At 57.8% G+C, this 27020-nt stretch overlaps 1 protein-coding gene across 1 annotated transcript; it reads right to left on the reverse strand.

Annotated features, from left to right (window-relative positions):
* Positions 1–1757: 1757 nt before the first annotated feature.
* Positions 1758–26067, reverse strand: RGMA (repulsive guidance molecule BMP co-receptor a). Its single transcript, XM_075557883.1, has 3 exons — positions 25828–26067; positions 8237–8736; positions 1758–3884 (listed from the first exon to the last, which is right to left on the reverse strand). Exons 1-3 carry the CDS (start codon positions 25901–25903, stop codon positions 3168–3170), a joined length of 1293 nt encoding a protein of 430 aa, XP_075413998.1. The 5' UTR covers positions 25904–26067; the 3' UTR covers positions 1758–3167.
* Between the last annotated feature and the right edge of the window lie 953 nt (positions 26068–27020).

The raw sequence follows: 27020 nt of genomic DNA on the forward strand, positions 1-27020 counted from the left end.
CCCACTCCCTACATGACCCTCTGCTCTGCAAAGTAAGAACTCCAAGAGTTCGGTTCACACACCGGCCAGGCAAGTGGGCAGGACGGTGCGAGGTGTGCCAGGGCGCCCCCTGGTCAGGCGCTGCCCCGCCCGTGGTCTGGAGGAAGTTGGGGCAGGGGCATGTGACTGTGTCTCTGCCACACCCCCAGCCCGCAGTGCACGATGAAGCTGCTTCTAGGGAATCATTTGGCTAAAGATGCCGTGTTCCATATTCAAGATGAAATGCAAATCTCCATGTTCATAAGGGCAACTAGTTGGCTGGTCCTTGGCGCAGGATCCCAGCTGGATTGTTAGGGGTGCCGAAACACTTCCGAACCAGGACTCTTTTTGGCAAGTGTCCACAGCATTTCCCTTTGGTGGCAGGCTGAAGTCTTTCCTTCCAATCTGCCCTGCGCTCTCCATCGTGTTCTGGGGCATCATCTAATTGCCAACGGCCCTGCCACCTCACTGATGTCCACCCCTTCATCCCCATGCATTTCTGAGGACAACCACTGTATTGGTGCCACTGTATTGGTGCTGCCAGTGTGGGCCACTGGCTCAGAGGCGTGGGCTTCCTCTGGCCCCACTCTGCATTTCTCTAACCCCACCCCTTAGGCACCCACGTTCTCAAGCGATCCTGTGAAGATCAAGGGGCCAGGGTGGAAGTTCTCTCCTCCAGCGTCTGGCCGTCCTGTGCTGCCGAGGATTGGTGCCACGTTCACGCTGGTCTCCGCCCCTTGCCAGTCTCTCAGGTCACCTCTTACCCAGGCTCTGGGAGCTGCTGTACCCCCTTCCCCACCTGCCCATCCACTCCCATCATGTGGTGCTTTGGGATGACAAGGCCTTCACTGGACACTGTGCTCGGCTGTGTTCTATGTCCTTCACAGGAACCGACCCATCACACTGCTAAACCACCCCATGTAACGGGCGCTGCCCATCTCAGAGGGAATGGAGGTTCGGAGCTAGGTGATCGAGCAGAAGCGTGGCCTGACTTAGCAGTTCTCAATTCTCATTTGATTCTGCCGCGTGTCACTTTAAGGCCAAGAGCAGGATCTTCCCGTAAAATGCATCTAGATGTATCTCTCGACCCCACCCTTGCTAGGAACTCTGGGCACGGGGACACTCTGGGTCTCAGTCTCTTCATCCATCAAATGGGTGTATAACTCATCTTGGAAGAGTTTTAAGGATGGAATGGCATCGGATCTCAGCAGTGAATGTGGCCTCATGAAAGCTGTGGTCCTCATACTGATGTGGGTGCTGGTCCCGATTGTGAAGGGAGTGGGTTCGGCCCAGCGCAGACAAGGCAGAAATTGAGGGGTACCTGGAAAGCCGGCCTTCTGGGGCTGGTCATGCCACAGGGAGGGTGACCTCGACCACTGTCCTCATAGAACTGAGGCGAGATGGTCACCCTGGATCTCCAGCCACCCGCCCCCCCCGCTAGCATCCTCCTGGGGGGGGGGTCTGTTGTGTCCCCCAATCATGTGACCACAGAGTTCCACTACTAAGCTCTAGCATGGCCAGATCAAGAAGAGGCACCTGGGTCCACCATGCCCCAAAGATTATTGGAAAATAATCTTTTGTTAAATGGTTGCATTCTCAACAGGCTTTCCGGCTCATCGCCCGCCCACCCCAAAGGCCACCGATACCACCCCCGTCACCCTCCACCCTCCAAGAAACCCGCTCAGGAAAGAAACTCAAGGAATCGCCCCCAATAAATAACAAAACAAAAAAACCCAAACTTTACTTGCATTTAGCTGTTAATAAATAATGTACAGTATGTACATGCAGTGAAGCTCCACGTGGGTTACCGACGCGCAGACACAGCGAGGGGCTCACTTCCAAGCAGAACGCGATCAACACAACCAAAATAAAGTGCTTTACTTTTCACTTCCAACACAGGGGCCAGCTAACCACCAGCAGGAAGGGCCCGGCCGGGGCCCTCCCCTCCCACCCCGCTGTTTTGGCAGAGAACAGGACCTCTCGGAGGGGGGTGGGGAGACGCCAGTTCAGCAGCCTCCGGGGCCAGTGTATGTGAGGTCCCTGGGGATCAGGAGAGGGGCTGCCGGGACGCAGGTGGGCGGGTGGTCAGTGTGGGACTGCAGGGCGTCCGTGAAGATGGTCTTCAAGGGGGGGAGCCCAGGCCCATGCTGGCCCCGGGCTCTCAGACAGCAGCAGGGCCACTCATGGCGGCATCTCTCTCCTGGGTTTAAGGGACAGGACTACTTTCCATGATGGGGTGGGCGGAACCCTGCTCCCCTCCCCGGGACAAGGGGGAGGCCAGGCTGTATCCGGCAGGTGCCGAGGGAGCAGAGGGCCAGGGCAGGCCAGCTGGCCCTGTCCAACATCTCTGCTCACACCTTGCCCAGGGGCTCTGCTGGCAGGAGGAAACCGCTCAACAGGGTGTCCCTTGCCTGCTCAAAAACTTTGAGACCTAGGACCAACTTCCTATGCACACTGGGATGGGGGGGGGGGGGGGGGGAGCAAGTGCAGTTACTGTCCCTCGGCCGGCTCCCCAGGGGGTCATCAGGATATTGGTGGGTGGGGCCAACAGATGCCATCAATTTCCTAACGGGGCTGAGGGGCGCCCTGGCACCCTGCTTGGGGATGGGTGTTCACTGATGCCTCCGGGCGGAGCGGAGCAGGCCTGTGTGCGTGTGCATGTGTGTGGGGGGGGTGGTGGTACGGGGCACCCCCCCCCTTGCCAGCCTGTGGCAGGAGGCCTCGCCTGTTTCAGTGCATCTCAGGGGGCGGGGGGTGGACTCTGATGGGTCCCAGTGTCTGTCTCCTTGGCAGTGGGGACGGGTTTGGCCTGGGGGGGGGGGCCTCTGCTTTACACATTCACACTGCGGGGTGGGGGCGGAGGGGAGCTGCCCTCCCTCTCGCACGACACTACTGTCACAAACATCACAGCACCAGTCACCACAACCTTGTCACGTGCACTAGGGGCTGAGGCAATGTCCAATGCCCCCCAGCCCTTGCTGGTGGGTGGCGGGCCACGTCAGCTCGGAGGTAACCGTCCCACACACCCACTGGTTTCGTGGCCACCTCCTGCAGAGTGCGGGCTGCAGAGAACGGCGGCCATCTGCACTGGCACCTCGGAGAAACCAGGGTGCAGGAGCCTGCACACCCAGGACGGATGGCTCTAGGTCCTACCACAACACACGGGGCAGGCCAAGGAGGAGGAGGAGGGGGGCGCCGAGGAGGGCCCGGGGGGCCTGGGGCCTGGGGGCGGCGGCGGCCTGCCCGGGGAACTCCCGCGTCCTGTGGTAGAGGTGCAGCTTGTCTTTGTTCGAATGCAGCATCTTGACGTCCTCCAGGGCGTAGTAGGCAGCCAGCGTGAAGTTCACGTCGCCCGTGGTGAGCAGGTCAAACACGCAGGCCTGGTAGTAGAGGTCCTCCACGGGCAGCTTTTCCTTGCACTTGGCCACGGCCGTCTCGTAGGGGAAGGTCTCAGGGGCTGTGGGCATGGGGCTGGAGGCCGCCGGCTTGCGGGCGCCCTGGCCCTCCGTGGAGGCACCATGCACGGCCTGGAAGTCAATCTGCTGGTTGAGGGGGCAGCCGCGCAGGCAAAGGTAGAGGCCCTGGCTGTCCCGGTCCTCCACCGCATTGACCACCTCCTCCGGCATGCGGATGGCAAAGGTCAGGTAGCGGCCGACCTGGCGCACCACGATGGTGGTGCCGATGTACCTGGCCTGGATCTCCACGTGCTGTCCCGACACCTTCTCGGTGATCTTCAGGCTGTTCGCCCCGTGCTTGTCCCCGCCATTCTTGGAGCCGTCGGCGAAGGCAGCTGGTAGCTCGTCCATCTCGGCCTGGTACACTTTCTGGTCCACGCACTCCTGGAAGTTCTTGAAGATGATGGTGAGCTACGGGGATGAGGCAGAAGAGAGGCGGTTAGTTGGCGCCATCGACAGCAGGTCAGAAGATGCCCCCCCCCCCCACCCAGGGTGCTCTGCTGTGGGGAGAGCAGGCCCCGCTCAGCCTCCTCCAAGGTGCTTTGGACTGAGAAGAGATGCCCTTGGCCTGCACATCCCAAGCTGGGCCGCAGCTCTGCACTCTTCTCGACGTAAGAGTTCCCAAGTAAAGCAAGAGGGGCCCCGTGCACTTCCAGGTAAGCACCGGACTGCTACGGTGGACTGGACTACCAACCTTGAGGTCAGCAGTCCAGTACTTACCCGGCAGTGGCTACGGAGTCCGACAAGGGCTTGTGAAGGCCTCCCGCGGTCAGGCACCCCTCTCATGCTAACGGAACAAGGGCCCCTTGTGACCCGTAGCGCTTTTCAGCAGAAACCATCTGCAGGCATTTCTTGCGAGTTCGTCTGAGGTAGAGGAGGCCCTCTGCTCCCGTAATGATTTACAGCCTCGTAAGCGCACGGGAGCAGACTCGCCTCGATGGCAATGACTTTGGGTTTTCTGTGAGCAGCTTTCTGGCTTTACAACCTACTTCAAGGGCAGGGCCCCCGCGTGGAAGCAACCAAACCAGTTCTGGTGGGGAAAGGCAGGCAGGGGGAGCCACCGAGGGGAGTCGATCTGACTGCACCCCAGGGGTGGCTGAGGACAGAGGCAGGAACTTGGGGGGCCCAGGCCTAGGGAGGTGCTGCAGAAAGTTCCAACATGAGCACTTGCAGAAGCTAATGGGAACCTGGCCGGAGCAGCTCGACTCTGGGCTCACCACACCCCCATGCCAGCCCAGCGAGGGGCAGCGCTGCCGTGGGACTTTGGGGGGGCCTACTCCCACAGAAATCTTAAACGCCGCACGACAACCACACCGATGCAAAGACGACACAGCATTTTGTAGGCCCTTGGCTGGGGATGCAGGGCGGCCGGCAAGGGGCATGTTCTGGACCCACCCCGAATGGAAGGCCCAGACACACACAGATGCCACGGCCTCCTCGCCAGCTCTAAGGCAGGGCCTGTGCCTGCGCCCGCCCCACAGACCCTTTGGCTAGGCCGCCTGTCTCAGGTGCCTGCAGCCCCTCCAGCCAGCTGGGAGCCCCCCTCGTCTGCCTCCGCTGAGAAAATAGCAGTCACAGGATTCCACCTCCTGCTCCCTCTGCTTCTCCATCCTGAAGTGAGGGGCTGCCTGTGGGGGCCTAGCCAGGGTGGTCTGAGTAGTGGGTGGTCCTGCCATGGGGAGGAGGGGGGGCACAAGGAGGGGCTCTGTGTCCCTGCCGTGGTGTGCACAGGGCCACACAGGCACGGGAAGGGGGGGGGGGCGGGCGGTGTCCTGTTTTCCAAGCCCCATCCGTCTCGCTGGAAGAGGAAAGGCTGGTTTCAACTCTAACCGCCATCCGTCCGTGGAGACTGTCTTCTGGAAAGCCGACAGGCTGTCCGTGCCAGGGAACCAACCACAAGTAACAGCATGAAGGGGGCCTATCGAAAGCTGGGGTGGCGCACTGCCAACGCACCCACACATGTGACTGGCCCCCCTGCCTGTGCTGCCCCCCCAGGGCTCGTCCCCACCCACCGGGCACAACTGATTCCTGGGCCCACTGCGAAGGCAGGCCCTGTCCCAAGGGCTGGGGTGCATGCGGGACATGGCAGTTCACAAGCTCAGTCCCCACGGCGCTCCAGGTTTCCCGTGGAGGGGGGGCTGGCAGGCATTTCAGGGGAGAGTAGGGGGCAGGGCATGGAGGTGGGGAGACCTCCTGACACCTCAGCTTCCTTGCCTGTAAAATGGGGGGTGACTAGCATGGCTGGGAAGAGGGAGACCCTCATACATCAACAGGCGGTATGTGCTCCACCCCCCGCTATCTGGACAAATAGGCCAGGGGTGGGAGCTGGAAAGGCCTGGCCAACACCACTCAGAGCAGAGGGCCTGGCTGCAGGGGCACAGGCACCATGATGCTGGAGGCTAAAACACCCTGGCCTCTACCTTCCAGATCTTTTCTGAGGGTCCTGGGCCCTCAGCACCTGCTCCCTGGAATCCACCAGGGTGTCCTCTCACCCTGCCTGCCTCCCGTCTCTTCCCTCTGGGGGGGGGGGGGGTGGAGAAGATGTGCGTGGAAGACTCCAAGGGCATTCTCGGCCGCTGCATGCTCTGGGCAGAGCCAGGCTCCCAAAGGCCACGGCGCGGCCACATGCCAGTCTGTCCCTCCCCCCTCTGCTGGTCTGTAGCCCAAGAACTGCAGGTGGGGGGGGGGGGGCAATGCAGCAGCGCGAGCGGCACTGGCACAGGGCTCCTGAGCGGATGCACACACCCGAGAGGAGGCTGGGCTGGGCCCGCTTCGGGCCTGCAGTGAGGACAGAGATCTCAGCCAAGACCAATAGAGATGGGCCCTGGTCAGAGCGGAAGGGGTGGGGTCAGCCATGTTCTGCTGTGCCCCTTGCCCCCCTTGGAAGCCCCCTTTCCCCAGTGGCCAGCAGCAATCTGCACACAGAGCAGGAACCGCCCCCCAGAAAACAAAAAACGCTGGTCGAGTGACCACCAACCAAGAATGAATGAATGAATGGCTCACTCATTTGATGTCCCAGAGTGTGTCTGGGATCAAGGGCCCAGTGTGGTCTGCGGGGAGCTGGGTGGGATCAGGTGTCCCAAGCCCAGGCACAGGCTGTGGGTGGGGTTGGCAAGATCTCCTTCCACTTTGTGATGACCCCCCCACCCCTGCTGACCTCTCAGACAATGGGGCCGCAGCCCTGACTCGTTGACTGGAAAGCACAGCTGTTCATGGGCACATAATGTGTGTCTGTGGGCCCTAAGGTGGTGCCCACATGACCCTGGGTTGGGAGGGGCAGGCCCCTTCCCACCTTGGGCGCAGGGCAAAGGAACACCTCTCCAAGGGCATCGGATGCTGGGGTCAAAGCTGTGGCCTTGGGCTCCCTGTCCGTCTCTGTCTTGACCGGGCAGGTGGCGGTAGGCTATGGCAGGGTCTCGGGGAAGCAGGCCCAGCACCGGTCAGGACTGAAGGCCTGTGTGTGAAGGTGTCCACGGAGCAAGAACCAGCTTGTTCCCTTTCCTCCCAAACTGCAGGGCCCAGGAAAGCCTCGCTGGTGCCATGTGAGGGCCAGCGGAGGCCAGAGCCAGGGCTTGGACCATTTCCCTGACTGCCAAGTCCCTTTGCAGGGCACCTCCCCAGGGCGCAGAGGGACAGGAGAAATGGAATGGCCCTCATGAACCAGACGGGCATTGTGGAGCCACTGCCTTCTAACATGCGTGTCTCTAGGAAAGGGAGCCCAGGGCCCTGGGTTTCGAGTCCTTCTTGCCAGCTCAAAGCCCTTGGTCTCTGGTGGGCAGGGCCTAGGGTGGCAGAGGAGGGTGGCGGGTGGTGTGTTCCCTTCATCGAGACCCTGGAGGCACCAGCCTCCTCTGGTTGGATCAGAACACGATGTCAAGAGATCCTCTCTCGGAAGTGGATCAGGAAGGGCCTGGAAAGCTCCCACTGCCTGAGTCTTGGCTATGAGTGTGTGTGTGCTGTATGCAAACCACAAGGTCAGTGGTTCCACCCCCTCACCCCCTGCCCATTTCTCAGGAGAAGGATGCAGCTGTCTCTCCCTGTACAGGCAGCTTTGGGAACCCAAAAGGGCAGGGCTACTCTGTCCTAGAGGATTGCCACGAGTCGAATCGACTCAATGGCAGTGGGTTTTGAGATGCTTCATTGTTGGGAGTCCCGGTGGCACCATGGGTTATATATGCAGTGGGCTACTGGCTGCAAGGTCAGTGGTTCAAACCCACCAATCACTCTGTGGGAGAAACATGAGGTTGTCTGCTCCTACGAAGTGTCAAAAATCCAAGGGGGTAGTTCGACCCTGTCCTCTAGAGCGTTGCCCTGAGCCTGAATCCACCCGGCAACAGGGGGTGTGGCATGTATAAAGTGATCCCCGGTCACCATGGTATCGGCTGGATCCCCAACTCATGGCGATCCAAGGGGATTCAGAATAGATCTGGACGCCAAGGACTTTTCAAGGCCGTGACCTTTCCAGGGAACCCTGTCAGGCTTTCTGCTGAGCCACTGAGTGAAACTGGCAACATTTTGGTTAGAAGCCAAGAGCTAGCTAGGCCGTCTGCGCCACGGAGGACAAACACGCACGCCCACGCGTGGCACAGGCAGGAGAAGCTCCGGCTTGGTTTCCCTCGTGGCCGAAGTCTCAGAATATCCCTTTCTGAGTGTCTCCTTGGACACTGAGGCATGGGAACACGGCAGTTGCATCTGGGGGCCGTGCCTGTGGTCCCTGGGCTGCCCAGCAGCACCCTCACCCTGAACCTGACCCTCACCCTCACCTTGCTGGTGGCAGTGGCGGCAGAGCCGGGCAGCACAGGTGTGTTGGTGACCTGCACATTCAGGTAGTTGTTGTCGATGAGTGGCCAGGCGCCCTGCACCTTGCAGGTCTGGAAGCGGTCTGTGAAAGTCCTGAGGTGCGGGTCCCCGAAGAGGCCGCAGTGGGTGTAGTTGGGGGCAGCTGCGGGCTTCTCGTAGTGGCAGATCTCCGGGCTGTCGGAGCGCTCCTGGCTGTCCCCCGCCGCCGGGGACGGCAGGGTGCGTGGGCGAGGCTGGGAGGTGGGGCCATCCTTGGAGCAGCTGTGTTGGCTCATGAGGTCCTCTATGCCATGGACGGCCGAATGGTAGGCCAGGTCGCCCCGGCAGGTGCGGGCCGTGCGCCGCGTGCAGTAGGCGTAGGCGCGCAGGGCGGTGCAGAACTCGGGGGCGTCTTCCGTGTGGCCGCCCGACGTGGCTCTCCAGAAGTCAGAGTTGCACTTGAGGATCTTGCAGGGCAGGGTGGCTGTGGAAAGATGGGGACACGGGGTTAGGGCAGAGCCTGGCACCTCCTTGGGTGTCAAAGGTCAGTTTATACTCATGTAGCCTGCCCCAAGAATATTGGCAAAGCTGAGACATTTAGCACTGAAGCTAAGCCCGCGGTTACAGATGTGACACTGGATTGACCTTGGGCAAAATCAGCTCTCTTGTGCCTCATTATAAGTATCTGAAAAATGGGATGCTACTAAGTACACCAGGGAACTGCCAACCACACCACGAGGCCACGTTGGCAGTTCCAACCGACCAGCCGTCCCTGGGAGAAGGGTCAGGCTGTGTGCTCCTGTAAAGATGCAAAGTCTAAGAAACCGAAAGGGGCCGTTCTCCTGGGTCCATATGAGGAGAATCACGGGCAAAGGATTTTGGGCCACACAAGACTGATGAGTATCAGTGATCATGTGGTAGGCAGTGAATGCCCAGTGAATGCTGGCTACCGTGTTTACTGTCCTGGCTGGAGTCCACACGTATCATAGCTACCACATGCCCACACTGTAATAGAGCATGATCACTGTCCACAGCCTGGCTCGTCAGTTCATCTGAGGAGCATGTCCCCCCGTTCCTGTACTTGTGCTGCTTGTTGTTAAGTAAGCTTTGACACCTCAGTGGTAACTAGCCAGGGATGACCATGGCTTTTAGACACGCCAATCTCATGCCTACACACATGGAGCCTGCCCTCTCCTGCCCTTCGGGGTTCTTCAGCGCAGCCCCCAATGCCCACAAATGGTCAGGTGCACAGCGGCATGTGGCAAGAGGGCATGTGTGGACTGGTGTATGTGTATGTGTGTGTCAGAGAGAGAGAGAGAGAGAGAGAGAGAGAGAGAGAGAGACCATGCCACCACAGGCTGAGCCACCATGGTTTGTGACCTTGGACGAGTCTGTTTGCTTCTTGGGCTTTGACTTTTTACTTATAAAACTGAGTTGGGGGTAAACCCAGGGAGGAGAACATTTAATGGGAGCCGCAGCCGCCGGAGGACATCTCCCCCAACAGCTGTGCCCCCCTCAGTGTCGTGGGGTCTGCACTGGGGCCCCCACCTTCCTCTCTGCCTCCATAGGAGGAAGCCAAGTGTCAGGAAGCTGAAGAACCTGTGTCCAACATCCGGGAAACCAGTTCTCAAATCCACAAGTTTCCCCTGTGACTCTGATGCCCCTCACCCCCTAACTTGTGTTTGTAACACTGCAGGCGATCCCCGGCCATTTCAGGGGGCATTTGGTGATTTAAAAAATGAATCACATATTTACTTAAACGTGTATTAGGAAACAGCTGGAATGGGCAGGTGCGCAGACAGAAGTTTATCAGTGGTTACCAAGGCCTGAGGTGGGGGTGCACAGGGTACCTGCTTAAGGGACATCGAATTTACAGGGCCGGAATGACGGTGGTGATGGCTGTGCAGCAGGTAGATGTACTTAATGTCATTGAACTGCTCACTTAGAAATGGTTTTTTGAAACCTGTTTTATAATAAACATTGGGTCTTGCTTTAAAACCAACAATCCTTCAAGAAAGCCGTTAACATGAAGTGAAGGTGTGGGGGGTGTGCATGAAATGAAATGAGAGGTTCAGAGGACCCCCTAGCTGAGGGGATCAGACTCTGTACACCTTCTACCTGCTTTGGACACCTCCACCCATAAACTGCCATCGAGTCAATTCTGACTCATGGTAATCCTGACACTGCACAATTAAAGGAACGATACAAAATAAAATCTAGCAGCAAGTCGGTGGCAGGTGATATCACCTGCCCCGCTCACCAGCTACCCGGTAACTAAAATACATTATCATAAAAAAATGGATACAATACTAAACACATTCCTCTCCCCCAGCTTTATTTAAAAGGAGGCGTGTGTGACTCCAGAGTTCTGGAGGTACAGTGGTCCCGTTGGGCTGCGACCCGCATGGTCGGCTGTTTGAAACCACCAGCAGCTCCTCGGGAACAAGACTGGGCTTTCTACTCCCATTAAACAGGTACAGTCTCGGAAAACCCAGAGGGGCTCATTGTGGGTCAGCATTGACGCGATGGTAGTGAGGGAGGGTGACTTAAAGGCTGAGAGTCAGTGACGGAGTAGCTGGTGGCAGTTGTGCAGGGACACGTGGTGGCTGTGGGCCACCTCACCCACTGGCTACTCAACATGTCTCCCTCCCAGGATCCTTTAACTTTAGGTCTTCTTGGTTCCCCAACCATAGGATGGCCCCATGACAAGCCCCCGGCCTGAGGACCGAGCGTGGCCTAGGAGGGAGAAAGGCAGACTTGGGGTGGGGTAGGGCACTGTGCAGAGTATTCCCTGTGTGGTAGTTAGTCAACTCCCACCAAGCTCACACTTGAAAACCTTATGGGGAAGCTCTACTGTCACATGGGGCCACCGATTTGAAAGTCAAGTCATTGCACACAGCATCCACAGCAATGAAGTCCTTGGCTGTTGTGACTAGCTACTGGTTCTCCTTTCAGATGCCAGTGGCCGTTCTGGCAGCCTCGTTAGTGCTGGGAGCTGTCACTGTGTGCTAACCAGCTACTCTGCTTTGATGGGTATCAAAGAGAATTGAAGGAAGGGAGACTGGCAAGCGGGCTGTCTCGGCTCTGCCCAAAGTCCACCAGCATGGGGCACTCTGTTTGCAGCTCTCACAGAGACCAAAGGAAGAGAGAAGGCATTCCCACCCTAATGCACATTTCAATTCCCCGCAGCACAGTCGGGAGCTGCCCTGGACATCTAGGCTCCTTGAGGTCCATGTTCAGTGGGTGGCAGCTCCCCCACTCGATTCCGGGAGTGCTGTGGGCATTATATCCTCCCAGGGCCCAGTGGGAGGGTGCACCCCCCATTCCCACGGCTTGGCGATACCAAAGCCAGGCTCAGTGGGGCTAACTTACTTTCTCACCCAAGGTCTCACTGCCAGAAAGGAATTGAAGCAGGATTCAAATCCAGTCTGGGGACCTGAGAGCCAATCACAGTGCATTTCACATTCCCACTGCCCGAGCACCCCTCCAGCTCCCATCAGCCAGGAGGCCTGTGGTCTGCACACACGCATCCTCTCTGGCCCTGGCTCCAGAGGCTATTTCTCCAGGTAGGTCTTGCAGTGTAGACAGAAGGCTGAGAGGCAAAGGTTAGAATGGCTGTCCAAGGCAGGGTCACCTTGAACACAGGGCAGTATATTACAGACAATATTCCAGGTCCCATGCCTGACCTTGGTGTGTGGCTTTATCCCCCAAGTGGGGACTTTCATGGGGGAGGCTCTTATGCTTTCATGGGGTGTGTGTGTGACAAAGATTTGCTTGCTCTTTGGCCCAGCTCCTGTACACCAGTGAGTATGAAGTACACAGGCAACACCCCACCCAGGGGCCCTAAAGAGGGGGCATTCCTCCCAGCCCCTGGGGTCATGAGTAGGCAGTGCCACCCTCCAGACATGGCTCCCAACATTCTAGGGAGCCCCAATGCTCAATGCCTTTGCCCTCTGCAATCGGACCAGAATGCAAGCAGTTAGGAGTCCAAGGGGTTGGCGAGCCTGCAGCTCTAGCAAGCTCCAGCAAGGGTGGGGGTGAGGGGGCTGCTCAGCCCACAGACCGCACTTTGAGGCCTGAGAGTTCAGGTCCCTTTATTTCCAATAGTCACGGAGGGAACCAGGTAAAGCTGCCAGCGCCCGGCCTGTCTGGAGCGTGCCTGCCTCTGGCCAAACCCAAAGAAGCAAACTCACTGCCTTGAGCCAAGGCCGACTCATAGTGGCCTCCTGTGGGTTTCTGAGACTACACCTGTTAACTGGAGTCGAAAGCCCAGTCTCTCTCCTGAGGAGCTGCTGGTGGTTTCAAACTGCAAACCATGTGGATCACAGCCCAATGAGCACCCACTACACCGCCAGGGCTCTTATGGGCTGCCATTCCACAGGGACTGGTAGGGTGATGGCAGGCGGAGTGGGTGTTGAGGAGACAGTTCTTCCCATGAGTGAACACCTCTAATTTAGTGCCAAGCCAGGAGTCAACCCTCACATAGGACCCCTCTATCTTTCTCTTCACCACCCTCCACCCCAGCGGGCAGGAGGGAGCAAGGCAGCAAGCGTGGCAGCACCACCCACCACCCACAGGGGGCGACAGAGGCCGCTCTCTACAGACAGGCAGGCGCTAGGAGCCTGGGCCTCCCTCCCAGTGTCTCCCCTCTCCATGGTTGCCTCTTGAACTCGGCTGCCTCCATTCTCGGTCACCCGGAGAAGAAACTCATGTCATCAGTCAGGGCTGAGGACACAACAGAGGGCCCGAGCAGACACTGGCCACCGGAGGGAGGACCTCTCGTGTAAAGTCCAGGTCTCTCACCTACTAGCCATTTGGGAACTTGGGCGAATCGCTTGCCCACTTGCTTCTGCTCCAATTCTATATGGCCAGGAATGCCCAGGAAGGCTGGGGTCCAGCAGGCCCTCCACAAACCAGGCCCCTGACAAGGCCTCTGTGAGAAACGAGAGCTCGCTCGCAGCCCATGAGATCGGAGGCTAGTCCAGTCATGGATAAGGTAGGCGGGGGCCAGCCCTTGCACTTGCTCCCTCCCTTTGATGAGAGGACTCCAGCACCCCCCGCTGACTCTGGGCAGCTCCTTCAATCTACTCAGCACCCACAGACACCATCTTATCCACCAGGGGTCCTCGACCTTCCTAATGCCGCGATCCTTTCCTACAGCTCCTCATGTGGTAGTGACCCCCAACCATGATTATTTTTATTGCTACTTCATAACTGTCATTTTGCTACTGTTATGAATCCGGTGATCCCTGTGAAAGGGTTGTTTGACCCCCAAAGGGGTCGCTACTGGTGCACCCAGATGGCTTCACCACCTACTCACTTTCCCTCACAGGAGGGAGGAGCCTCACCCTTTCTCCTGGTTCCTCCTGAGACTCTCCTAAGTCTCCTCCCCAGAAGGAGAGGCCCCTGTGGCTGGAGGGCAAACCTACAGGACGGGTGACCCTACAGGACATGGGAGAACTGGCCCTGTCAGTTTCTGAGACGGTCACTTTCTGGGAAGAGCAAGCCCCGTCTGTCATGCACAGAGCTGCTTTCTGCTCTCCTTTATTGACGTCTCATATAACCCCATGCCTGGGGAGGTCCAGGTGCCTTTTCACTGCTGCACAAGGTTAAGATTCTGCTCTGGGGGCCTCCACCCAGGACTGCACTGGGACGTGGATCTGGGGAGTGGAGAGGAGACAGCAGGGTGGGTGGCAGTTCTCCAACAAAGCAATGACAGTAAGGACGCCGTGCCGTCACCGGGCCCTGGGCAGGTTACTGGCTTCTCACAAGCCCCAGACGAGGGCAGTAGCCCAGATGCCCCAGCCACAGAGCTGAGGGGAGGCAGTTTGCTAGAGGCCAGTTTGTGGGCAGAGCATGCCTGCCCCACATCCAGGAGATGACTGGTAGTACTGGCCTACAACAGATACGAATGGGGCTTTCTTGCCCAGGGCTGGACAGTCCCCAAGGGGCTGTGAACTGAGGGGTCCCATGGCCCGCCCCCCCCAAAAAAATCTGTCTCCTCTAAAATTCCCTGCCCCCCACTAAACCCCTGGCCCCAGGTCTCCCCCGCTCCCAGGTCAGTGACCCAAATGTAACCTGGCCCCTCATCAAAAAAGCAGCCTGGGGGCTGTGGTGTCCCCTGCCACAGAGGCCCCAGAAGGGCTGGCTCTTAGGTGCCGTTCTCTTTTAAAACCCTGAAACATGCAGTTTGAATCGCCGCTGAAGAACCTTGGACAGTGCGGACGCAAGTGTCCAAGGGACCATTTCCGAGTTTAAACGGATCTCACTGCCGCAGAGGGCGTCAGCCTCCCAGCAGGGGCAGCCTCGGACCAGCCCTTGTGCCTTGTGGTGGACAAAGGGAGGGCAGCCAGCCTCCTGGCCAGGTGGACACGGGCTATTCCAGCGTGGCTCATGCAGATGGAAAGCGTCCCCTTCTAGCCCTTTAGCCGGCTTCGGACTGACTGAACACTACAGCCATTGCACTCCAAGAGCAGGGAGCCCAGGACCCCACCGGAACGAGCTTCCATCTCCATCTCTTCCCCTGACCTAGTCCTGGGACACGGTGCCCCTCTGCTCCTGCTCTCTCTGGGCACCTGCAGCTCCAGCTTACAGCAAGAGAAACAATCACAGCTGCCATCCAGTTGGCAACCCGGACTAAGGGCGGCCCCTGCGTTCCATAGCAGAATCCCGCCCCCACCTTGAAATGGCGAGAGCTGTGACCTGCAGGGGATCACCAGGCCTTTCTTCCACGGTACCTCCTTCAGTCAGTGCCTCAGCGCACACACGGTTGTGCCGCACAGGGACTGCCATCCTCACAGACACACCAGGAAAAGCACCGCCTTTTCCATTCCTTAGATGGGAGGGAGATGAGATGAGGTGGTGCGACCTTGCGAGGTTGGCTTCCCCCAAGGCTTCGCAAGGTCTCTAACTTTTAGGATGAGCTACTGTGGATCAGAGGGGTATATCTAGAGGCCCTTAAAGACAGTGGCCCGGCTCAGGGCTACCAAAAGGAATCCAACTCTCCTTCCCTCTTGTCCCGGGGAGACTTGGTACGGGATAGACATGGGGGAAATGACTGCTCTCTGCCTCTTGGGGACCAAGCAGCCCTGGCTCACAACATGGGGTCCCAGCGATGGCTAAAGGGGCCCCCAGGACCTAAGGGAGGGGAGGCAGCGGGGCCCTTGGCAGTCACCCTCAGATACCCTCCTTACTGGCACCCGGAATTAGGGCCAGAGCGGGCAGCTTCCCTGTGTAACCCACTTTACCAAGACCCTGGCTCTGTGATCATACGCTACTACTCCCCCTGGGCACTGGGGACACCAGAGGTCCCTGATGTTGATGGCCCCCAAAGGGTGGGTGCCCAGTCTCTGTTGTGGAAAGTGGGGTGGCTCAGTTTTAAGTCCACCCCTCTGTACCTCCCAAGGACTCCTACCCTCGAATCCCAGGGCCTCGGCTCTTTTCCCTGGCCCTGCTAGGGACGCAGTTGCCCTTGAGTCTGAAAACGGGGAAAGTACTCTGTTGATAACTAGACCAAATTCACTGCCAGAGGGTTGGTGCCAGCTCAAAGCCAGCTGCCCCTGTGGGTCTCCAAGACTGTAACTCTTTACAGGAGTAGAAAGCCCAATATTTCTCCCACACTGGGCCACACGGCGAAGGCTGACATCCAAGCCTGCGTCAGCTATCAACAGAGCTCAACAGATGTGCTTCCTTGGGGATCCTCCTTCTACTTCAACCTTGGCTGCCCATGAGAGTCCCCTGAGAACAGTGACCCCCCCCCCCCACCAGCTGGGTCCTGGAGCCCTCTAACGCCCACAGCCCCTCAAAGGATTTGAGACATTTTAAAACAACCTCACCCCAGCACCGTCCCTGGCGGCAGTGCAGGGCCTCCACCAGCCCAGGGATGTACGTATGTAGGTGGTCCTATCAAGAACTTCAGGATTAGGGGGCTGGTCTCAGAACGAGGCATGGCAAGGAGAAACGACTTCACAGCTGGCCAGGGAGAATGGCTTTCCTTTCCCTGGCAGCCCTGGGGTCTCTTCCGAGTCGAATCAACTCAGAGACGTGAGTTTCTGTCTGCTTCCCAGAAAAGTATGAGGGCTGGGTGCTTAGTACCCCCCCAGCCCCCTGCAGGGTGAGAATGTGTGTGCACCAGCACGACTCACAGGCCGGCTTTCAGAGCTCTTTTGAACTGTTAATCAAGCTCAATCTTCCCAAATAATAGCCTGATTATCACCACTCTGTTTGCATAACAAAGAAGCCCAATAACACTGATTCCGCTGAGCTCAGAGGGGTGTGAACGGCCGGCCCAGAGAAAGGGTTTCTAAGGAATGCGGGGAGCAGCTCCCGAGCCTGAACCCGGGAATCAAGACAATGCAATTTGCCACCAAGAAAAACCCAATAGACCAATAAATTACCCGTGTGCAAAGGGATTAGATCAGGTTTCAGGGGCCCCGAGAGAGGGGGTGGGGAGACCCCAGGAGGGAGGAAAGCGGCCTCCTCTTAAAGGGGTAACGTTTATTTTGAATACAACACCCACCCACCTCCCGCTTAGTCAGTGCTGGCACTTAGTCCTTTGTGGAAAGCTCTGAGCTCTTTCTTAACTAACTTGCCTTGTGCGGTGCTTGAGGCTGGACCGAGCCCCAGCTAGTCTCGGTGCCAGATCGTTACCCAGTGAGTCCTGGAGGGGCAGCCCAGAGGAGCCTGGCTGTCACAAGCGATTGGTGCTGGGCAGCTAATCCAAAGGTTGGCATTCCGGACTCAACGGGGGCTCCCAGGAAGAAAGGCCCGGTGCTCTGCTGCCATGGAGATCCCAGCCAAGGCTGCCATGGATCCCAGCTAAGAACACCTCCATGGGGCAGTTCTACCCTGCATCAGAGGAGGCCACCAGGAACCAATCAGTGGCCCATCTGAAGGCCACCAATCCTTCAAACTCGGGGAAGCAAAGCAATTCTTCTGAATTGTAAACAGTAGCACACACTTAAGAATGGAGGCAATGGGAGGGAACCAAAGGAGTAATATTTCTACCGGAGCTCGAAGGCCAGATGGGCTTTGACAGTGGCCTGGCAGGGGCACACAGTATGGCCACGAGGCAGGAAAGCACAGCCATCGATAGCCAGACCCGAAGGCCTGTGTCCCATGACAAAGCCAGTGTCGCTCAGCTTCAAGCACTTCCCCGTGCTCCATACTGTGGGCGATTGGCAGTTCCCTTGTCTCTCCCCATGCGCTTCCACCACCTTGAGCCGCTGGACAAAGACAGATGCCAGGCTGGAGGTAAGAGAGCAGGTCACCGTCTAGTGGCTGTTTTGCTCCTTCAAAAAATAAAACAAAAGCAAAAACAAAAAACCAAACTCAAGTGCCATCAGGCAAATGTAACTCATGCAGACCTTGTAGGGCAGGGTAGACCTGCCCCTGTGGGTTTCTGAACTGTAACTGGCTAGGGCAGTAGAAAGCCTCATCCTTCTCCTGTGGGGTGGCTTGTGGTTTCGATCTGCCAACCACATGCCCAGCAATGGTCTTCGTGGCCCAAGGTGGTAGTCTCCACCCTCCTCCATGCCCCACCCCCCTCATTTTCTCAGCACCAATGGTGGGATGCCACTTCCGGCCAATGATCTGTGCGCCTCAGTGGCACTTTCACTTTTTAGTCATTGATGCAACTGGATTGCCCGCTCACTGCTAACTGAAAAGTTGGAGGTTGAAAGTTTGATTCCACCTGGGGCACCTTGGAAGGGACGTGGGGTGATGTACTTCTAAAATAATCATTCATCCCGCCCTATGAAGCACAGTTCCTACTTGACGTGAACCGAACTCCCAACTCCAGTACGAGCTGATTCACAGAGACCCTATAGGTGGAACTGGTGGGTTTCCAGGACTGGTGACTCTTTGCAGGAGTAGAAAGCCCTCTCCTCCCAAGAGCCGCTGGTGGTATTGAACTGCTGACCTTGCAGATCACAGGCCAATGCTTAACCACGGTGCCACCAGGGCTCTGGTTACCTGGGGTTAATAGTCTAAATGGTTCAGGTGATTCTGACTAGATTCAGACTGTAAGTCCATAGCTTGATCAAAAAAACAACAACACTGTTTTAAAAGTATAACCACTTAAAAAAAAAAGTATAACCACTTAAGGGGCAAGGGCTTTACCTGGGACAGAGGTAAGTGGGGGAGAGCAAGCCTCTGAATACCAGCCCTCACCCCGAACCCTATGGGGCTCATCTCCTCACTCCCTGACTCCAAGGGGCAGCAGGGCGCCCGGCCTCTCTTCCTACTGTAGGTCACTCTGAACCTTGAAGGCGGGGTTGAAAGGTAGCCCCACAACCCTCTTCCCTGTGCCTTGTCCTTAGCACTGAACCTGGCAGAGGGCAGGGAAAGGCTGTGTGCCAGCGTGTGGCACACTCTGGCCCGGGCAGTGTTCAGGAGTCTCCCGGAGCGAGGAGATGCCCGGGGCGGCCGGTTGTGTCACCTCTGTTGGAATCTTCTCCATGAGCCAGGTGCTTGGCAGCAGACACCGAAAGAAACACACCCAGGGGACGGACTGGCTTTTTCACCAGCTCAACAGACTTTACCTTATCTAACCTGCCGGCAGCCAAAATGGACCGCCTTTTAGGAAAGGCGATCCTCTCTCAAGTCTGAGGGAGGCCAAGTCCAGAGAAATGACTATTCATGGCTCGCCATGTCTCCCACCCCTTAAATCCACTGGACTTTTCTAGGGGTTCCCGCCAGGAGCTGGCAACAGGAGAAAAGAGGGCACTTCGCTGAGAATCTTAGTGGACCGAGGCAGGGGAGGTGGGTGTTGCGGCGCTGGGCAGTGGAGGGTTAAGTTGCTGAAGCTGGCAGAAGAGGCCAAACCCCAGTGGGGAGGGTTGGGCCCCACCAGACCCTGCAGTCAGGGCTCCCCCTGGAAGGCCCTCTCCTGCACTGGATTCTGGGCGCTGCTAGGACCGCAGCCTCCACACGTGCCAAGTCACTGTAAGCAAGCACACCGGGTGCCAAGAACAGGGCACACCTCAGCTTTCCTCCGAACGGCTGCCCTCCCCCGCTCCCAGCACTGGGGCTGCCCAGCCAGATCCACAGCAAGCCTGACAGGGTGACAGAGGGGAGGCACTAGGCTAGTCGGGCTGGCCAGTTGCGGGGTGGTGGGCCCCAAGAGCCTCTGGCTAGAAGAGGCTGCAAGCAAAGGGGATCCAGTGGGGACCCTGGTGTGGGCAGTGCCAGTCTTCAGATGGAAATGAAGCGCGCAGGCGGGCCCCTCACTGTCCGACTTGCGGTGCAAGCCTTTCTGGCTCTGGGTCCAGATGATAATTTTCCACCTTGGCTGTCTTCAGCAACCCTGGGCTCATCCGACTGGCTGGCTGCTCCAGGTCAGGATCCCTTCGCAGGGGCTCTCCTCCCTCACGGCCAGCCCAGCCGGCCTTCCCCTCCGCCTGCCTCCTGCATTGGCAGGGCATACACTGGCCAGCTGGTGCACACACGTGTGGGAGCCTGTCCTCATGGGACAGCCTCAGCCTGTGGAGCAAGAATGGGTTCTTTCTGCAGGGACCTGGGAGCAGGCAGCCCTTTACAGGCATCCGGCTGCTGGGGGAAACGGCACACAAAAGGAACAAATAAACAAAAGCAAACAAGACAGCTATCTGACTTGGGAAAATCTGCAGTTACAGTCCTGTCACCCCGCCTTCCTCTCTGGAACGCTGAGCCGCAGAGAGATGGTACCTGGGACAGGAGGCCCCAAAGCCAGGGCCAAGGAAAACGTGGTCTCGCTTCATTCCACGATCCAGTCGTCTCCTCAGTGCTTTTCTTCTCCCTCCTTTCCTCCCTGAGTGCCTTAGAGGGAGAGCATCCTGGTGGCCCCGTGGTTAAGCGCCAGGTAGCAGATGGAATGGTCTGTGGGGTGAACCTGGCAGCCCCTCCGCAGAAGACACAGACATGGCAGTGTGCATCCTTAACGACTTCAGCCTCGGAACCCCTGTGGGGCAGGTCCCCGTCTTAGATACATGCTCCCCAGCAAACTCAGTGACTGCACTTGTCCAAACTGAGCCTCTCTGACCTGCTTCCTTATCAATACAACGGAAAAGATAATCCTCGGGGAGATAGGGTGAGAGTTTTACGAAGTGATGTATTTAAAACAATTACTGGGGCACTCGATGCATTGTGGACACTCAATAAATAGAAGGCCTCTTAAAATGAGTACGCTGGTCCAAAACACGTTGGACAGAATGGCGTCACCCAGATGACATGGTGAAGGATGATGGTGACAATCCTTATGCATGATGGTTAGCCTTCAGAGGCTGAATATTCTATTTGTGTTTTCTTATGTATCTTCTGTTTGACCTTTAGTACTGTTGTTATAAATCAGAAAAAAAATTAGGAATCTCTAGGAAAAAATGCTATGGTCTCTATACAGTTGATAAGAAAAACCCAAACCCATGTCCAGTGTTAGGCATGTTCCAGGTATGCCTGCGGTGGGTGGGAAAGGACAAGGGAGCTGAAGTGGGGTGCCTGCCCTTGAGACTCGAAGCTGGGATTTAGAAGACCACCTTCACCAAAACATCCGCAAAGCTAAGGGCATACGGGAGTCCTCTGGTGCAGGGCCTGCACTGGACCCCAACACACAGCACTGAGTTCGGGTCTTGATCAAGAAGACAGAACGGTGGTCACTCCATTCCAAATGGGGCAGCAGCGTGAGTCAGGCCAGGGGTTCCCACCAGTCAGGGATGTTTTGGTGTTTAGTGGTGGTGGCCCGTGGGGAGGCAAGGTGTGACCTGGGACCAGGGCTCGTGCTGCAAGTCATGGAACAAGGGTTGGTAACCCATGGGCTGGTGGTGGAGCCCGCCCGGAGGGCCCTGGGAGACACCTGGAGAGCCTCTTCGGAAGAATCGCACCCTATGGGGCATGGCTGACTTGGGTACCCATGAGGTCGTCCTGAGATGGAATCCGCTCTGTTCTTCCTATCAACATGGATGCTGCTCCCAGAAATTCCAGAGCCACTTCTTCCTCGTGGCATACCAACAAAACAAACATTTACAAAAAACACCCTGAAGCAAAACAAAGAGCCCACCTAGTTGCCATGGGTGAGCTTTGGTTCATGGGGGCCCCAGGTAGGTCAGGGCAGAACTGCACCCCACGGGGTGTTCAGCACCAAACCACCAGACCTTTCGTCTGACTGCCTCTGGGGGAGGGGGGTTGGCGCGTGACAATCACCCTTCTGCTAGTAGCTCAGCTATGTGCCACCAGCTCGTGGAACAGCTCTATCTGTGGCCTTTAACCCATTGGTCCCCTCTCCCCACCTCCCTCCCCAAGAGTGTTAGCCACTTCTCCAGCCTCAGGTGCAAGTTGGGGATAGTCTCTGCTCCCCTCCAAGTTCCCTTCCACCCCAAGATTCCCAGTCGACACCCCGCTCTCTAGGAAGCCGAGGCTCTGTTCAGTGAGCTCCCTGCACTGACCCCTGGCCTGTTGCACAGCTGCCCCTTGGCTCTGCCAACTGGCCATCATCTGACCCTCCCTTTTGTGACACCAAGTCCAACTGGAGGGGCAGTGACCTGACCCGCTGCCTCATTTTGGACAGCAGCTCTGCCCGAAATACCGGAATCGCCCACTTCTGGGAAGTTTGCTTTACGCGCCTTCACTTTTACAAAGAACCTACATTAATACCTATTTTCCCCACCCCAAGGAAATCCCGGGAGGATTTTGGCTTTAATGGAAAGATGTGGAAAAGCGAACTAAAGCTTAGCCTTGGTTGTGCAGTGAGGGAGGGTGGAGGTGAGCGGTGCAGTGAGAGAGGCCTGGCCAACCTCCTTCCCTGGGAACTACGCCGCGCGCCCAATCTCTGACCTCTGTCTGTGCGCGCTGTGGGTCAGTGGTACTTTAGACTTGCTGTGTTACTGGGAAAGACATTGTGGCTTAGTTTTGAGGTCTGACAAAAATATCCCCAATATATTAGTTTGTTTGTATTGCTTGACACAGTCCGGGCTAAGAAGGGCTCAGAGGAATACTCTATTCTTGATAGTGAGAGACGCCTGTGGCCTCCTTTCTAATGGCACAGAAGTAACTTCCACACGGCACAGAGCTGTCTCCCCAAGCCTCAGTTTCCCCACAGTGGGTCAGCATTCCTAGAACAGCTGCAGTCTACATTCAAAGGGCACGAGGCAAGGAAACATGACAGGCTGCTGGCAGGGCAGTCGTCCTTGAAATTTGGCCCTTAAGCAAGCAGAACCTGCAGGTCTCTTAAGACCCACTTCCGCACTGGCACCCCCAGAGTATTTGCTTTGGTAGGTCTCGGGGGAGGGGGTGCCTTGAATTTGTATTTCCAGTCAGTTCCCAGAAGATGCCAGTGTGCTGGTTGAAGAACACTTGGTTTTCAGAATGGTGTGCTTGAGTATGTAGCTTGGAGCCAGTGAACAGCAAGCATGACCCTAGGCCCCAAACCTATGGCCTTGGTGGACTTCCCTTCCCTTAGAAATCGCTTTTAATAAAGTAACATGGTCTGAACGTTTTAAAGTTGCTCTTCAACCGCATTTTTGAAGTGGAAGGTGTTTGCAGAAGGCCCTTCTAGGAAGTTTTTGCAGCCTCCTATCGCTTCGTGCGGGAGAAAGAAAAGGCTCTTTACTCCCATAGGACAGAGCAGTCTTGGACACCTCAAAGGACAGTTCCACTCTGTCCTGCAGGGTCGCGAGTTGGCAATGGCTCATTTTTTGGTTTTCTTTCCAGGTAGATGTGACTCTGGTCCTCTGGACTGACATCATGGCCCAAGCAGAGATCCCCGAGACACCCCCCCCCCCCAGAGAAAGAGCAAGGGCTGCTGGCCACCCCAGGTCAGCTGCGGGCCTAATGCTGTCTCAGAGGGAGGGACCTACTGGGTGCTGTCTCAGAGGGAGGGACCTACTGGGTGCACCTTGAACGCGTACAATACCCTGTAAGCGCACACCCTGGCTCAGTCTAGCAGCAGTTAAGACACGTTTCTCCCCTGATGATGTGAAATCCAATTCACGCCCCTGTGGGTTCCCTCTGGGCAGCCTCCCAACTTTATCAGCACCAACGAGCAAACCTGCGCTTCGACGCAGCTCCCGTGGATCCGTCGCCCCACCTGTCTGCTCTGGAACAAGCTGGGGCACCCCGAGTGTTTCCTCTTCGCTTTGTACTTCCTTTCTCCCATCCCCACGCCCCCCCACCCCCTCCACCAGCTTTAGTTCCCACCTTTTCTCATCTGGCCCCCCACCAAAGCCTGCAAAATTCTTTGACAATATTCCAAAGTAGCCCCTCTCCCAGCCAGCATGCCAGAGCACAGGACAGGCAGCCTCTTTGTGGTGGAAACGACCCATTTCATCTCTCCTTCAGAAACTGTCTTTTGACCCAGCTTTCTTGAGCACACACGTTTTGGAGCACACCCCCACCCTCCACTCCCCACCCTGTTTATTTAGTTTTGGGATAGTCGAATCTCAGTTTTCAGTAAGGTGGGCAATTTTGACTAAAGGCAGCTGCCAAGGGCTCAAATTAGAAGAAACCTTAGCCATCTGGCACAGCCGCCGCCAGCTATCTGCTCTATCTGCCAGGTTTGGGTTACCAGCCGGGAAGCCAACAAGAAATGGGTTTCTTGGAAACAAAAGTGATGGAATTCGGGTTGTGACTTATATAACCCGCCGGCGCTCCTCAGACTAGGCGGGGATACTGTAAAACATGCAGTATACATTTATACGGTTCTCTGATGGCTACATGAATTGACAGACAGAACACCACCCGGCCCTTGCAGCTCCCTCCTGAGCCTTACTGCCTGGCTAGCCCTTCCTTTCCACACTGCAGGCCAGGGGCCCACAAGTGCTGCCTCTTTAAGAGCGGGAAGGTGTTGTTTTAACGGCCCCTAAGCCCCACTTCTCCATTTCAGCCTGAAGAGGAGATCACCTCCCCCTCTGAAGACAAGGAACAAAAGCCATTTATCAAGCCATCTGATAAAACTTCCAAAGGGCTGGATCTTGATCGAGCCCCACCCGGGTTGAACACAAATTGCAAGCGCCTGCCTCTCAGAAAGGAAAACGACTTTTTCAAGAAGGGGGTCGCTTCTAATGAACTTTTAAAAAAGGTTGAGGGGTGGAATGCAAGGCTGGCTTGGTGCGGACTGTTCCAGAGGTGGGCTTTTAAAAGGAGTGCGTGGGTGGGGGAGGCACTTGGCTGCTTGACCCGCTGCGGAGGTTTTATTAGGGAGACAGGGAGCTAGGCCTCACCGGGCACTGCCACTCTCTTCACCACGGGGTCCAGGTTGTGTCGTCCCGTCCCCCCCCACCCCGGCCTGCAGCTGCTCAAGGAGCCAGGTGCACCAGCAGGCGGTGTAACCCCGCAGCCCGTGGGGCTGGGCTGGCTTGAAGGTGAACGGGTCAGTCTCCCCCAGTTAACACTGGGCTCCCCACTTGCATGCAGGCCGAGTCTGGGCTGCCCAGTCCTGCTAGTTTCATCGGTGAGGGGCAGGAGAAAACGCAACCCGAGTCTAACTGCAGTCTTTCTTGCAAAGCAGATCGGCATCTGGGGCGGGTGGGGTGTGTGAGGGGGGGGGTAGGTGGGCAGCGCCAGCGCTCGACCCCATTTTGGCAGGGGGTGGACTGGGGTGCGGGGTGGAGCGGGGAGACACCTCTGAACCCCACAAAACAATGGAAATTGCCGGGCGATTCTGCCCTGCAACGGGGACCACTTGGCCCACCGCAGTTTATTTGAACTTTTAAGCAGTTGGAAAATGGGGATGAAGAGTTTCACGGGAGCTTCCCGGCTGTGAACAGCGCACGGCAAAAATGAAATACAAGTTTTACGAAACATTATCAAGAAAACAGACCCGGGGTTTTAAGTTTCGTGCCTTCCCCCGAAAGGCAAGAAAAAGACGCCGAACCGGAGAGTTTGGGAAGGAACAAATGCTTCTCTGTGGAGTCAGTCTCCCTTCCCCCAACAAAAACAAGAGGTCCGGGCTCCGAGGAATTTGAAAGCAGTGATCTGCCAAAAACATTGTGAAAAACTATGGGGGATTCATTGGAAACAGATGGGCTTTTTCGGCGTTAATTCTGAAATTCTCTCCCTTTCGGACACAATCAAAACAAACAAGGAGCGACGCGGGATGTTATCACACGGCAATCTGGCCTCCCTCGGGCCGCGGCCGCCGCTTTCCCGGGGTGGACGAGCGCGTCGGGCGGCCGCAGTCCCCGAGGAGGGCCGGTCAGGGACGCCTCGAGGCCCTCGGGCGCCCCACCCTCCAGCCCCCGGCGCCGGGCAGGTTTGCAAACTGCAGCGCGAGGAGCCGGAGCGCGAGCCCCGAGCCCTGGCCTCCCTGCCTTTCCCTCTCCCGGGGCCCACTTGGGGCGCGTCCCCGGCCCCCCACACTCGTAAGGCCGGGGACCGGGAGGCGGCCCGCGCCGAGGGACCACCCGCGGCAGCTCGGCAGGGGTCCCTGCCCGGGTCCCCCGCAGGCATCCCTGGTTGGGTCGGCGGGGCGCGGGGGAAACAAAGACCAGTGGGAACGGGAGGCGGGCGCCCGAAGGGGAGGGGTGTCGGAAAAGTTCGGCTCCGATTTGTGCCCGAACCTGCGGGGCCCAGACCTGCGGCGCCCGGGACCCCCGGGGCCGCGCCTTACCTGCCGGGAAGCTGCAGAGGAGGAAGGCGAGCGTCGGCCAGAATCCCAGGGCTGAGCGTCCTGCCCCTCTCCCCATACCCGTCCATCCAGCTCGGCCTGTTTCCACTAGCCTCTCCCTGGAAGAAGAGTCGGGAAGAAAAGAGCACCGGGATCAATCGCGCTGCGGAGAAAGGGCCGCCTCGCGCCACCCGCGGGAGCAGCGAGCCCGGCGGCTCGGTCCACCTCGGCGGCGGGCGCCCGGTGACCAGCCCCCCCCCCGCGCCCCGCCCCGTCCCCCGCCCCGTCCCCCGCCAGCTCCACCCCGCGCCCGGCTCGGCGCCCCGCCCTCGCCATCCATCACTCAGTCCCCCTCCAATGTCGCCGCGGCCCCGTCGCCCCCGCCCGCGGGCCCCGCCCCCGTGCGCTCCGGTTTCACCGCGGCCCGCGGAAGGGGGTGTGTGGCCAGCGGGAGGACTTGGGTGGGGGGTGTCGGCCCGGCGGGCACCGCGGAGGCCTGGATGCTGCGCGCTCCGAAAAACTTGGGGCACCCCAACCCCCCCGAGCAGCGGGGCGCGCCATCGCTCCCTGACCCTCGCGCCATCTCCAGAACCCGGCACCGTTTCTGAAACCGTCCAGCCCCGTAGGGCGCTTAGGGTGGATGGCAAGGCGCCCCCAAGCCTTTCCATAACTCGCACTCAAATTTGTGCCGGGGACGGGAGACGACAAGCGGGGGGTACTTCGGCGGCCGAGTTATACGTGCGTGGGCAGGGGGGGGGCACTGGAGCTGGATCTCAGGCCCTAATGTAGCCCCGCTGACCTGGGCTATTTATGCCACCTGGGGCGTGGGTCTCCCCTGTGCTGGAGGAGCCTGCGGGGTGGGTGGGGCGGGGGGGAGTCAGCCACAGGGCACAACTGGTCCCCTTTCGGAGAAACTTGCGCTCCAATGGTGTCAGCGAGGCCAAACTTGGTCACTCCTGGGAGGCACCCCACTAACCTGTTTTAATCAGGCTGCCTAACATAGGACTGACAAGTCCCGCAATGTCAGATTTCCTTGTCCAATATTATAATAAACCAGTAAACGAATTCACAGAGCCCAATGGGGCAGTCAAGTGGTTAATCATCCAAACTTACAGCACACACAGCACACGCGGACGTCCTGGGACAGGTGGGTTGGTGCTGCCAAGGTACCAGGCAAGGTTCCTCCATCGGCAGTT

This window comes from Tenrec ecaudatus, chromosome 9 (assembly GCF_050624435.1).
Source record: "Tenrec ecaudatus isolate mTenEca1 chromosome 9, mTenEca1.hap1, whole genome shotgun sequence".
In the NCBI taxonomy this organism is placed as follows: Eukaryota; Metazoa; Chordata; class Mammalia; order Afrosoricida; family Tenrecidae; genus Tenrec; species Tenrec ecaudatus.